Genomic DNA, 15,624 nt, shown 5'->3' on the forward strand with positions numbered 1-15,624 from the left:
TCTCAGTCAGTGAGTTATAGATAAATTGCAGTTCCTGACTTAAAGTATCAACAGAACAGCTCTTATTTGCTCTACTAGTGAGGCATCTAACCAAGTTTCTCTTATATTGGATAGGTGTAAAGCTATAGAAGTGAGTGTATTGGCAGGCAGAGGGTCTTTTTCTATACACGCTTCTACTTAACGAGCCATCACTTTTGGAAAGGGCCAAATAAAAACAATACGCAGTTCTATCTTGGCACATCTAATTGATAGTGGTCATATTGTTGATAAATTGAAATCATTTCAAGTGATCTATCGTATACCTCCATCATTTCCCAACGGAGTTCGCTCCCGTCTACTTCATATAGCAGAAGCCATAGGAATTCGTACATTCCATCCCAATTTATGTGTACAGAAGAAATTCGTAACCCCCCTATCCCTTCCATGGCCGGACATAACTGAATAAATGACATTATTATTATTTGAAAAATTTTATTTTTATTTTTATTATCTTAATTTGGTTATCATTTTTTGTAATTTTCTACCTCTTTCCGTTTGTATTCTTCATTATCTATTTACTTACATACTTCTTATTACGTAATGATTTTAATGTTTTGTGATTACTATTCCAGTCTATTTACCCACGTTTGACCTCTTAATTCTTATGTTTAATTATTGATAAGACTTTTGATAACTAAAATAACTCATAATGTCATTGAATAAGAAAAAGAGAATTCAGCGAAGAAAATTTTCTTTTCGACTTTTGTTATCGTAATTTACTATTCTTACTACTATCAGTACACCTGTCTTCCCACTATCAACTTGTACTTTTAACTATTATTATGCTTGGTAACGTATTCTTTTTCATTGTGATTATTGACTCAACTAGCCTTGATTGGTCTAACATTTTCATATAAATATTCATGTATATTAGAGTAAAGCCTGATGACGATCTAATTGAAAACAATTGTTCGCTTACATATGTTGTTCTAATTTTCACAAAGGGAATCTTTAATATTATCACATTAACAAATATTGTTTTCTTTTTAATAATTAACATGAAGTAGAAGTTTAACTATATGGAAAAGTTACAGAAACTAAAGACGATACAATTTCAGTTATTATGATTACTAATGATTGTTGTAGGTTCACAAAAACATACGAGCGGGGAAATCATAAAAAAGGTATCAATTCATTTAATTATTGAATGTTGGATTGAGCTCTGTAAAGAAGTGTTTCAACTCACTAGATAATCATAACATATACTTAGAGTCCTCAACTTATAATTTCAGAAAGTGGCTGTAATAGTTCAGATGTACTCAAATTTCTATTTTTCACTGAAAATATGAGCATTAAAGACATTCCGAATCCAAACATCGTTCATACTTTTTGAACTATGATTTCTATGTTCATTTTCAACCCTAATTATTATCATTATTTCAACTCTTCCGTACTAAATATCTGTAATTCTCTTTTAATACATTGATATGAAGTGTCAAAAAACTTAGATCGATAACGTCTGATTGGAAGTATTTACATAATGATAAAAGTAAACTCATCAATAAAGTCTCATATTTCATTGAGTTCATAGTTAAATCATTTTCTCTGTTGTAGCCGGATATTCATTGATTCAGTTTAGCGAGTGTTTATTTCATTATTTTAAGGAAACATTACTATATTTGTAAGTAAAGATGGATAGTGGCTAGCAGTGGAATCCAGGACGCGCGTTTCATCCTATTTGGGACTCATTAGCTGGATGTATCTGCATCTCAGGGTTGATGTTCACTCTGGGACTTGAACCCAGTATCTTTCGCTTCAAAAGCCATCGCGTTATCCACTCAGCTAGGACGAAACGAGCGTCCTGGATTACACTGCCAGCCACTATCCATCTTTTCTTATAAGTTTTGTGACTTAAGGCTATATTGAGGCAATACGCACAGTATACACATGTGCCAATAAGAGACTGATCAATTGCAGTCCTAAACATAAATGGGAAGATTCAAACAAATAATACCAAGTGAATTATTATACTTGGTTCCTTCTAATAAACTAGAAAAAGATAGCAAACAAACTGTATAAATGAAATTATAGGAATTTATACTCAATAAAACTTAATTATTCATCAAGATAGAGAAATGAATTAATGAAAAAATATATCGCTCGTTGTATTAATATCCATTTTCAAAAATAAAAGATAGCTTTTTGAATGTTACCAGCTTGTTTGATACCACTTTAAAATACCTACATTTAGAAGAATATATGTGATTAATCTGTATAGTTTCCATGAGACTATTAAATTTGAACATTTTTATACATAACAGTTTACTTTATGACAAAACTACGAAATAATCACCCTAGAAACATCACAGTTCTGTTTTTAGTTTTGGAATACCGGACTAATAGGTAACAACTAAAAACATTTTATGCAAAGTATGCTATACTATAAAAATCTAAGTGTGGACCACCAAATACTGATCAACTTGACAATTATATTGAGATCTAATGGCTTCAAGTATGATTTCGTGTATGATCTTTTCTGGACATCACTGAGATGCTATAAACCACGACAAATAATCATTGACCAAACGTTTGTTAGCCAACATCAGTTTTCGACAAAACCTGTCTTAAAATAGACGCACACACACAACCTCTTTTAACCTTAACAGTACATATATAAAGATAATTTAGTTTTAACTAGCATCGGAGTGAAGAATTTATATTATTCAAATTATAAACTTGATAACAATAATAAAGAAAAGTCCAGTACCAGCGTGATTCCAGAAAGACTTCAGCTGGGTTTTTTAATGCGACAATTGATACTGACAGTTTTAAATCTATTTTGATACACTCTTGAGTTCAATTTTTTAAGATAAATAAAAAATACATGCATTTTTAAGTCATAGAAGGACACAATATTATATTAATAATTTCGGTCTACCAATAGAATTTGCTTATAAGGATCTAAATAATATCAATTAAACATGGGTGGAGGCGACGGAAGACTTTTTATTTTAAAAAAGTCACTGATCGTAGAAATTTCAATCGACAAAAAATGACTAGTTGCAAAATTATATCAATAACCAAGTAGTCAGATATCAAAATGAATATTTTCTCATATTTTTCCTTACAATAATTTCGTGAAATGAACTCGTTGTTCACAATGGCTACAATACTTCTGAGAATAAAACAGATTGAGTTACGTATATTTCAGTAAAACTGTGTTAGTATGAACATTCTAGATAAAAATTATAACTCTTCAAATCTAATATAAAGAATATTTAACTTCCAATAAAACTAACGAAACTGAGTAACTAAATCATTATTTGTATATTCGACCTTTAGTCACATATTTTCGTTAATAACTTTAAAACTACACACCTACGTACATTAACTTGGATGGCACAGTGCTTTAATCTTGATGTTGGTTTGTTCTCTGAGCTGAATGGTTTGGTCGTGGAGCTTTCATCGTCCTTCTGAACGACATCATCAGCACAAACTTCTAACCATCCAGCTCAGAGAACAAACCAACATCAAAATCACCCATCTGAGCTACAAATCTTCTCCATCATCTCAAGTGCTTTAATCTGTTCCACATGTTTAAAATACTGAACTTACCAATCATTGAAGGATTGAGATAAAAGATTCCTGTCGAATGATTACTTACTTTACTTACGCCTGTTACTTCCAATGGAGCATAAGTCGCCGACTAGCATTTTCCAACACACTCTGTCCTGGACCTTCCTTTCTATTTGTTATATCCCCTGGTGAATTATGAATGGTAACTCTAAGGACTATTTATCGACCAATGTATTATGCCTATTTCCTATTGTACAATTGTTACGTAACTAAACTATTCATATTCGTGTTTCTCTTATCATTAGCTTTATTTTGATCTTTGATTTATTATCATACGATTCTTGAGTTATCATCAGTTTATTGATTACTTTGGTTTGTATAAAAACCCAGTGTGTTTGTAAATAATGATTCATATTGCCGAGGCTGCTATTTGTGTTCTGGACTTAACGGGCTGGGCTAGGCAGATAGGAAGGGCCGAATAGCACTCAAGACTGCTCGTACGATTTCAAGTATCATTTGCGTCCGATCAATATAATCCACTACCTCTCCTAATTGCACGTTCATATATATTACGAGTTCATACGATATAACACTATTCTACACAAAAACAGGTAAATTTATAGTTTTCAGTATAAGCTTTAACATTATTATAATCAAGCCAATCTGCGACGACGAAGTTAGTGCAACCGTCTAAACATAAAATACCACGTTAATATTCTAGAACGATATATCGGATTCAGGATTTATGGAGTCTAATCAGCTCCTTTAGAGTCACTGTGGGCTTTATAGCCCATTCTGGATTTCTAACAGCCGTCGTAACACTCTCCAACACCGTTTAGCACTAAGACTCTGGCTGAAGAATACTAAATAAAAGAAGATTTTATTCGATTTAAGTAATTAGACTGCACAAAATTATTTTTAGAGGTTCAGTAGTTGAAACAGTAAATTAGAAAGACATGGTATTATCTTTTATTAACTTATATTCAACTTTCATTTCAGTTCTTATATAAACATATATATGTATATTACTTACGCCTGTTATTCCCAATGGCGCATAGGCTGCAGCCCAACATTCTCCAACCCACTCTATCCTGGACCTTCCTTTCTAATTCTATCCAATTTTTCTTCATTCTTCTCATGTCCGTCTCCATTTCTCGGAGTAATGTGTTCTTTGGTCTTCCTCTTCTCCTTTGACCTTCAGGATTCCATGTGAGAGCTTGTATTGTGACTCAGTTGGGTGATTTCCTCAATGTGTGTTCTATACACTTCCAGCGATTCTTCCTGATTTCTTTCTCCATTGAAATTTGGTTCGTTCTTTCCCACAGTAGGTTGTTGCTCATAATATCTGATCAACGGACATTCAGTATTTTGCGTAGACAACTGTTAATAAACACCTGTATCTTCTGGATGATGGCTTTCGTAGTTCTACAGGTTTTCGCCTCATACAGTAGAACTGTCTTGACATTTGTATTGAAAATTGTGACTTTGGTGTTGGTTGACAATTGTTTTGAGTTGCGGATGTTCTTCATTTGTAAATATGCTGCTCTTGCTTTGCCGATGCACGTTTTCACATCTGCATCAGGTCCACCTTGTTCATCAATGATGCTGCCCAGATATGTGAAGGTTTTCACATCGTCCAAAGCTTCTCCGTCAAGTGTGATTCGATTGGTGCATGTTGTGATATATTGGTGAATCTTGCTTTTCCCTTTGTGTATATTGAGACCTACTACTGCTGAGGCTGCTGTTACACTGGTCGTCTTCTCCTGCATTTGTTGTTGCGTGTGTGATAGAATGATGATTAACATTTATCAATCTATTCCACCGTAATTAATTTAAGGTTATACCATGAAACATCTCAATTAGTTGGTTTATATTTAGGATTTTGTAATATTACTCCAATCAGTCTTTGAATAGATTATAAATCTATACAGTCCTGTAGGCATAAAACGATAAGACTTTTACTGTTCAAACTAGCATTCAACTTCAAGTTCCATTATTTCCAGACACACATGATAGATAATCAAGCTACCTTGACCAATGGTATTTTACACTAACATTAACTAGTTTACTTACATTCGTAACCTCATAATTAAACTATAATAAGAAAATTATCAAGTGAAGGATAATTAATTTATTTATTTTTCAAAAACCCGCTCATTGTTTCTATTAAAACCAATTCAAATTGTAAACAGTTTCTGTCAACTTTATTGATATTTTTTGGTATAATAATTTATTTAATGATAATTATTATGTTAATTAATTTTTTGAATTTCAATTTTAATAAAACAAACAAAATTTCACTAATCTATTTCGTTTTACTTTTTCATGGAGTCTAAGAAAAAAAAATTTTTTTTTCAATGAAAATTACCATTTAAATAAATTTTTGAAGTTTGCGTCAAACATTAAAACACAAATTTAAAAAAAAGGTATTTTTTTTATTTTTAAAACAATAATGTCAATCAAGCAATTGCATGTATACAAATATGAATAAAAATAATGTCATATAATGCACTTTCAACAAAAATAACTTATTCACTGCCAATCATTGACTCATAAAGTAATTTAACTCAATGAAATATCATATGACTACTACATTTTTATAAGAAGAAAACAATAATGTAATGTAGTTTAATGAAAGTGCAGTAAACAAAAACACTAGCGGAGATAATAGATCCCATGTTAACACACAATCACGGAACATCTTACTAAAATTTGAGAACCAAACAGTAAATACTTAATTTGCAAATTATCAATCAAACTAGACTGTTCCTTTGTAACTGTCAATCAGTCGTCTCAGACTTCACTGTTCCTCCATCTCTATGCTAATTGCTTTCTGTTTCTGTTCTTTTCCTCTGGATCTCCTAATCTTCTGCTGCCAGATATTCTACTCCTGACTCACAATGTATACTACTCATGTCGATATAAGTAGAAAACTTAAGATTATGTAAGGTATATCGACTAACAATGAGAATACCTGTTTAGCTAATACTTTATTGAATTTAACATAACAAAGGTATTTAATTTTTCAACTCAGTAATCTTGAATCTATGGATCCTATTTGATGCAGGATTTTAATCAGTGGATAAATATAGGTTCACATAGATTACATGCTTATCGATATACTTTTAATACTTGACTTATCAATGTACTTCTGTTAATTTTCTTAACATTCAACAATCCATAATTTTGAGAGATTACTTGGTTTTTCGACTTTCTTTACTGAACATTTCATAATTATGTTACCTAAATGTATTGACATGGATATCCCCTAAGGTTGAAATCAATAATAAAGTCTTGTGACGAGCTTCTACTAACCGCGGACTGTACATAACTCTGCTTATTGTTTTCACTTTTTTCAGCTAAGTTTATAAACAATCTCGTTGATCAATTTACTCAAATTATCTAAGTAAATCATTTAAAAATACGATTTTTGATTCCAACTAGTGTTTATTACTCAGGATGTAAACAGTCTTCTTTTGATCTAATGTACATTTTTAATAAATTTAATAGAATCTCTGTACACGTAACCATTGGTTTTACACAGTTGTTCTTGGTCAATTAAGAAAAATAGATGTTTGGTCTAGGTTACATGACTGGTCACATTTTTTAAACATTGAAAAGCTTGATACAACATATATAGATGAAAACTTTGTTTTCAAACAAATACTCACCAGGTTATATATACCCTTATGTGCTATATATTATCAGAAATATCATATCAGTCATGGCTTAATCAAGTCCAAAATATGAATTTGTTGAACAGACGACACACTAGTCGTCATTAATAAGAAGTAACTGGTAAGTACCTTCATTATGACCTAACACGCTTACGACAACTTGACATTCATAATGGTTAAGGGATAGAATATTGTATGCTTTTACCACCAGTATAACCTCAGAGAAACTGACGAAACTGTTGTGTTAGAAACCAACTCACACAGATCAGTCGCAACTGCTAAAGCAATAATACAACAACTGATGAAACCAACTACGTGTAAACTTTATTCAAGAGAGAGAAGGGATACTACATTACATCTGCAATATGAAGAAGTGATGAAAAATATTTAATGATATTTTGTCAAAAAAACAGTGACTAGTGTGACTTCATTGGAAAATGTTTATCAACCTCATTAAAAGGAATAAAACCAAATTTGTAAATGAACAAACGGATCATCCTACTGCATATGAAGCATATATTGGAAATTACAACAAAATTATTGAGGGAGATTGAAAGAGACGTAAAACGTAAGTCAGTTAAGTCACTCCAACCAATCTCATACAGACCAAAGAATGAAACGACGAAAGAAAAACACTGAATATCACCATAAAGTAAATTCCACCTATTGTGAAAAACACCACATCGAATAGATTGGTCACTCTTCTCATTTTTCTCTGATTAAACACATACTAGCTACCTAACTCCATGATATATTTCCGCCCATATCAATGAACGTAGACAATCATGGACTTAAATTTGACTTGGGAAATGCCGAAACCTTGGATATAGGGAATACAAAGAAAATCAGTTAGTTTTTTTAAGCTTTGCATTCAATTCAATAAGCAATAAAAAACATGAAGAAATTAACCCGATTTCTTAGCCAATCAGGAATGTTATCAACAACTATAGGATCCGAAATTAAGTCACAGTGGAAAACACTAAAAATATAGATTCAGACAATGAGCTGACAACAACCACTCAAAATCATGGTCAACGGAACAAGCTGTCAGTCATACATAGAGACATGTGAATAGTTCACTTCTATCAGAAATTTATACTGACAACGTTGACCAGAATGACAATATAAACTTCACAATAAGACCACCCAACCCAAAGAATGGAAATACACTTAAATAATCTACTTAATTGACAAATCTCCCCCTACGATAATAATTTCTTCCGATATTATTCACTTAATTTGTTTTTTGTCGTGATCAATTAATAAAACTCAGGTAGTTTTAGTAAACTGAGTAAAGATTTAATTTTATCCAATCTTACTTTTGTTTTAATTCAGTGTGTTAATTGTTAATTATAATTTAAGTTTATTTTCAGTGTGGTAGTTTTCACATTAGAACAGTTATTCGATTTCACTATATCATTCATTTAGTTTAGTGTTATTCGTATGGATTTGATGTGAAATACGCTGAACAGTACATCCAGCAATTCAGTGTATTTCCCCTATAATGTGGTATCCGTTAGTCAATAATCGAAATTGTGTTGAATCAATGAACAAATGGTCTTCTTTATAGGTTTTTTTCAGTATTGTGGAGATTGTAGTGGTTTCCAGTTTCAAGTATGACAGCACTCCAACGATTACAAAATGTTCCACTTTAACTTTAGTAGTAAATCTCAATTTTGATTATTCCACAAATCTATGGAACTTTGAGTAAACTTACGAATTTCAAAGATATCCCTTTAGTGCCGCAAATAGCAATATTGGTGAAAAGTTATTTTAATCGTAGCTAATAAACTTTAAGATAGGGTTATTTTGTGAAATTGAATGGAAAGTTATCCCTATGGTTCTGGCTACTGATTAAACAATTCAGTAGTAATTATAAATGACATTTCTGACTTTATTAGAGGATTAAAATCTCATATTAACCGTAAATATGTACATCTTAAAGGATATAAATGCTTATAGTTTATGTTCAAGTTTCTCACTATAAACAAATGATGGATATGTTTAATAGTGATACTAAGCACGTTGTCATGTAACCAACGTCAAATGAAGTTAAATGTTATTAGTATGAATGAAACACTCGACATATCAGCCTTATACTTGAATTTATAGAGAAAAAATTCCCCAATAAATACGAGATACAGGTACATCCAGCTGACAGGTTCGAGATAAGATGAAACTCACATACTATATTCCACTACTAACCACCATTTATCCCTACTTAAATGTATTAATTAATTGTTCCAATAAGACTTATCCAGGCATAAGCAATTAGTATATGAATGGATTTTCGAAAATAAATGAAATCGACCAATCAGAAAAAGTTTGCTTACAACAAACTAATGAGATATTTTTCTCAAAATTCACCGTAGCTAGGGCTAAATGAGCTACATATCTTTCATCAACAATCTTCCTCATTATCTATTCAGAATAATGTTTTCATGACGTTTTTTTCAGCATTTACTCGTTATAAACTAATTGTGGATAAACACATAAGTAAAGTAGTTATTGAATCACATCATCTATTCCTTCAAACTATACAGGCACTTAAAAACGGAATGTTGTTAGCAATACAGGTTGTTCCAATTGAACTAAACTAAATATGAGTAGAACGTGTGGTTTATTCTCCTGGGACGACCAACAGTAAACCCTGACATAGCCAACTCACAGAATAAACTTAGAATTTAAGCAGTAAACTTTTACTTTATAAAATATTAATTTATGATATTTAAATAAATATGCCAGCAAAAAACATCTCATTTATTTTTTTTTCTAACATTAGAGGAATATTCGGTTGCTGTCTTATACCATTCTGTTGTGATTCCTGTAAAGACGCTGATCATCGTTGTCCAGTATGCAACCGTGACTTAGGTTTATACCGTCGCTGTTAGAATCGACATTAAAGCAAAATCAAGTTTATCAGTCAATTTTCATTGACACTACTTTTTTATAAAGATGATATTATCATTCATAAATTTTTATTTAATACATTATCTATGGTGTTAACGATTCAATTTTATTCCGAGGCAAATGAAGTAAAGGGGGATTGAATGTTGAATTTAATCATGGTCATTAAAATTATTTCATGAAACAAAAAACTGTGATTATTGATTTAAATGTAATAATATTTGAGTTTTCTTTCAATTGCCTTTAATTTACTAAAACGTGTGGTATACCTTTTAAAACATCATGGGAGATGGATGTCTAGATCTCATTAGAAACATAAAGATCAAATAAATAAAGTTTGCTATGTCAACTCACCGGTCATAATCAATGTAGAACCTGATACGAATGTCGATTGCTACAGGATTTTATATTACATTAGTGCTTTGAAATGAAATCAACATGAACTGTATAAAAGAGAGAAGAAAATAATAGTTATATAAACGACACTTCGACCAAATCTTAGAATAGGGTTTGCAAATTGAGAATGTATTAATGAAATAGAAGGTTCGACTTCAAAAAGAAAACTAACATTTAGAGGAACATAAAAAATGGATAGATTGGCACAATCACTATCGATTTCGAGTTATTTTACAAAGTATCCAACCACTGATAAATTTTGTCACGTGTACTTCAATCAGGACGTCTATTTCTGCCTGCCACGTCCTCTACTTGATTACCCCTAATACGGTAAATGGCTTCAACACTCAAACGCCTAGAACCCACAGTCGCTAGTCGAATAGACGGAAGAAGGTAAAAGAAGCATTTATTGAGTAAGTGTAAGAAATCTACACAAAAACAGGTAAATTTATAGTTTTCAGTATAAGCTTTAACATTATTATAATCAAGCCAATCTGCGACGACGAAGTTAGTGCAACCGTCTAAACATAAAATACCACGTTAATATTCTAGAACGATATATCGGATTCAGGATTTATGGAGTCTAATCAGCTCCTTTAGAGTCACTGTGGGCTTTATAGCCCATTCTGGATTTCTAACAGCCGTCGTAACACTCTCCAACACCGTTTAGCACTAAGACTCTGGCTGAAGAATACTAAATAAAAGAAGATTTTATCCGATTTAAGTAATTAGACTGCACAAAATTATTTTTAGAGGTTCAGTAGTTGAAACAGTAAATTAGAAAGACATGGTATTATCTTTTATTAACTTATATTCAACTTTCATTTCAGTTCTTATATAAACATATATATGTATATTACTTACGCCTGTTATTCCCAATGGAGCATAGGCTGCAGCCCAACATTCTCCAACCCACTCTATCCTGGACCTTCCTTTCTAATTCTATCCAATTTTTCTTCATTCTTCTCATGTCCGTCTCCATTTCTCGGAGTAATGTGTTCTTTGGTCTTCCTCTTCTCCTTTGACCTTCAGGATTCCATGTGAGAGCTTGTATTGTGACTCAGTTGGGTGATTTTCTCAACGTGTGTTCTATACACTTCCAGCGATTCTTCCTGATTCCTTTCTCCATTGAAATTTGGTTCGTTCTTTCCCACAGTAGGTTGTTGCTCATAATATCTGATCAACGGACATTCAGTATTTTGCGTAGACAACTGTTAATAAACACCTGTATCTTCTGGATGATGGCTTTCGTAGTTCTACAGGTTTTCGCCTCATACAGTAGAACTGTCTTGACATTTGTATTGAAAATTGTGACTTTGGTGTTGGTTGACAATTGTTTTGAGTTGCGGATGTTCTTCATTTGTAAATATGCTGCTCTTGCTTTGCCGATGCACGTTTTCACATCTGCATCAGGTCCACCTTGTTCATCAATGATGCTGCCCAGATATGTGAAGGTTTTCACATCGTCCAAAGCTTCTCCGTCAAGTGTGATTCGATTGGTGCATGTTGTGATATATTGGTGAATCTTGCTTTTCCCTTTGTGTATATTGAGACCTACTACTGCTGAGGCTGCTGTTACACTGGTCGTCTTCTCCTGCATTTGTTGTTGCGTGTGTAATAGGAGAACCAGATCATCTGCGAAGTGTAGATCGTCCAGCTTCATCCTAGCTGTCCATTGTGTACCGTGCTTCCCTACAGATGTTGACGTCTTCATAATCCAGTCGATCAGCAGGAGAAAGAGAAAGGGTGAGAGTAAGCAACCTTGCCTGACACCGTTCACTCTATTTTGCCTTTACCTCCTTCTTCGAATGAACAAAAATTAGGCAGATCAATGGAAATAAATATGCAAAGACCAACACTGAATACATATATATATTGATTTTGATATGACATACACTCTCAGCAATAAGAAAATATCAAATTGATGTACTCATATTTCTTGTAAAATATTAATATTTAATTATATCTATTTACTGAAACAAATATAAGTAGTACACCTAAAATCATGAAATTACCATTATTCACTACAAAACCTTTATTAAAAAAAAGAGTCGAGTATTCATATCAAACATCACCTAATAAAACGTTTACAACTCTATTTTTTAGAATACATTTGCTACACAAAATTTGACTTTCTCATCTTGACACTATCACCAGTGTCATTTGAACAATAGTTTGGTAACATCACCAGTTAGAACCTACTGACATAGCATTCTATTCCCCTTGATTATCAAGTGGTAATCCTGGAGCAACACGGCACAGAATCACTTAAACTAGTCACAACGCTTCAAATATGATTGACAGATTTTAGTCAGTGACGAGATGAATTAGGTATCATAGTAACCCACTGATAATATGATTAGCTTTATTTTTCTCATTCTACATAGTTATCACTTTTCATACTTTTTCTTTAGAGTAGCAAACTAATTGGATAATATTCAGAAATTCATTTTATTATTCAAACTACTTGAACGTGGTATATTTGTTCTGAACACAACCAAGGCATCATATAAAAAATCGTTGGTCTTTAGGAGACCAGATACAGTTTGGGTTCTCAAATAATTTAAAAATCAGATTATAGCTTTATGTTTAGTAAAATTTATGATTTAGCCAAATGCTTTGAGTTTAAGATTCATTTTCATCCCCCCATGACTCACAAAATATACAAATCGTGATGGTGATTATTTATCTCAATTAAAGGTGTTGAACATGGAATTTTGTGAATTAGTGATAATGCTCAGTTTAATCAATAAAATCACATTCACACATTTACGATTGAAATTATAATAATATCATGACAAGTGACTGAATAAAACGGCTATTTCCAATATACATGGTACTTCGTCGTTGAAAAGTACTATCAGAACAAAGTCAACCATAACACAGAGTTTATCAAATATTTTATGTCAGTTTCAGTCAACTCACGCTTTTAATCTGGATAATGAAGTCATATTTGTCAAATCTACTGTAAAATCAACAGCAAGTAACGAACTGACTCGGTAAATCATATTTTGTCCTCAATGATAAGGTTGATACTTTAATTCGGTAATTACAATTCTAAGACCTTTCCATTTTCTCACTAAAACAGTTTCCTTGAGTCATATAAACGTCTATAAAAAAACACCCTGACAGATTTGCATATATAATCCCACATTCCAACATAATTTACGTGAAATTTTGTTAAAACGTAAGTGATTAGTTTCATAAAAGTTAGACAATGCCTCTATGTCTACTTCAATTTAGTAGATATTTTATATCAGTTAAATGTAGATGGACTCTTTAGGTTTATGCTTTTCATTTGAACAATAATTTTAATCGTCAGCTGTTGATCAGAAACTTATCATTTGCTCAAACAACCAACAACAAACAGAAAGCAAAATAGTACATTTAGGTCTTCTATTGTACACAATCTCTTTAAGCTACTCAGCTATAGTCTATTGGTTAACATGTTCTTACATTAATTATCTATTGAAAAACCACGATCACCAATAGATATGACCAAATGAAAAGCGTTGAGACTAGTTTTTCACCATCATCTCTACCAACACAACATTAAATCATAATCCAGTTATCATTGGTGATTAGCTTTGAGATAGGTATCAATTCAAATTGATTAAATTATTTATTGAAATATCAGAGGCAGTTGTTTCAATTCACAAAGCAAGCTACATTTTGTTTATTTTAAGTTTACTTAGCATATTCCTATTTATATTGAAGTTCTCATTACTGCATTTGTTTGAATTATGGCATGTATTCACATAATTTATACAACGAATCTAACCGTTCAATAGTTGGTCTAATGAAATATTTAGTTTCTGGTTTACTTCTTATCAATCATCTCTGAGTTAAACTTTTAATTTTCTAATTATTGGAATATAAGTGGTTTAATCTTTTTTATCCAGAGACAGCATCATCATCAATATAATTTATAGGCCTTTAGTTCACTCAAATAGGGTGGATTTTACTAGTAGACTGTTAAATTGCAATCTACGATTATAGCCCTGAATGATGTTGTTTCACACTAGACTGTTTGTAATTGTCAACCATTTTACAATGACATAAAATTCAGTCATGAACTGTTGCCTTGTTAAAAGAAGACATTTTCTACATACTTCAAACGGAAATGAAATACATATTTTACATGCTGTCGAAAAGTTAATGAGCATTCTTTATTCAGTTTTGTTTGAATAGTTCTATTTAGCTTACTGTTCAGTAAAGTACAGTATGGGTTTCATAACAATTTCGATTGTTTTTGAGATACCATCAATAGTTGATCGTTTAAATCTATTCATCATTTACATTACTTAGCAGTATTGTGACTTGAAAACCATTTATTTCTGTTTCTGAGATTCTCACGTTTCAGTTTACCGACATTTTTACTTTCCAAACTTCAATTTCTTGTCAGAGGATACACTATATATTTTACAATTTTTTCTAATGAATGAATAGAATCGTCAATAGGTCTATTTATGGTATTATAAAAAGTAAATAGATACTAAATCCACCCAACATATACTGAGATTGCATCAGCTTAATCAAGAACTAACCTGAATAGGTGTGAGGCCACTCAAGTACCCATTTCAGGAATATCAGACGTCTATTTACCGATGTCAACTAAAAACGTTAAATGAACAAGCTGTAGAGTTTATACTCTCAGTACTTTCAACATGATCTCTAACAATGAATGTTAAGCGTCTGACCATAGATAGGGAGTGTTTTTAAGTAAATAATATCAATATATCCTAATGTATAGTGAATAAAGCTTTTGTGACCTCAGTTTGGATAATTATTTGACAAACTAATATGTTATATGTTCGAGAATTTAGAAAACTGGAAGAAATGTTGACTGTTTCCGCTGTTGACTCTTTGTATTAAATCGAGATTAAGTATCTACCATAATTCGACAAACAAAGTTTCATATGGGCTAACCATATTAAAATATAATGAACGGTCACTTTTCAATTTTTATGATAATATCAAAACAATAAATTCTTTCGCCTTATAAGGATTTTTCACATTAAAAATTTTAAATACACATTATTAATCTTCCTATTAGTAATAATTACAATTCTAAGCTTGTTAGTTTATG

The 15,624-nt window shown here is 31.7% G+C and overlaps 1 protein-coding gene across 1 annotated transcript in view; it reads left to right on the plus strand.

Moving 5' to 3' along the window:
• Nucleotides 1-10,103, plus strand: part of Smp_025370 (putative lipopolysaccharide-induced transcription factor regulating tumor necrosis factor alpha) — a gene marked incomplete at its 3' end in the record, with an annotated part of 11,867 nt that extends 1,764 nt beyond the window's left edge. The window contains exon 3 of the mRNA XM_018789517.1: nt 10,015-10,103. Within this exon, the coding sequence (XP_018654953.1) occupies nt 10,015-10,103 (89 nt within the window). The remainder of the gene's footprint in view (nt 1-10,014) is intronic.
• Nucleotides 10,104-15,624: the final 5,521 nt, after the last annotated feature.

This window comes from Schistosoma mansoni, chromosome W (genome assembly GCF_000237925.1).
Source record: "Schistosoma mansoni strain Puerto Rico chromosome W, complete genome".
NCBI classification, from domain to species: domain Eukaryota; kingdom Metazoa; phylum Platyhelminthes; class Trematoda; order Strigeidida; family Schistosomatidae; genus Schistosoma; species Schistosoma mansoni.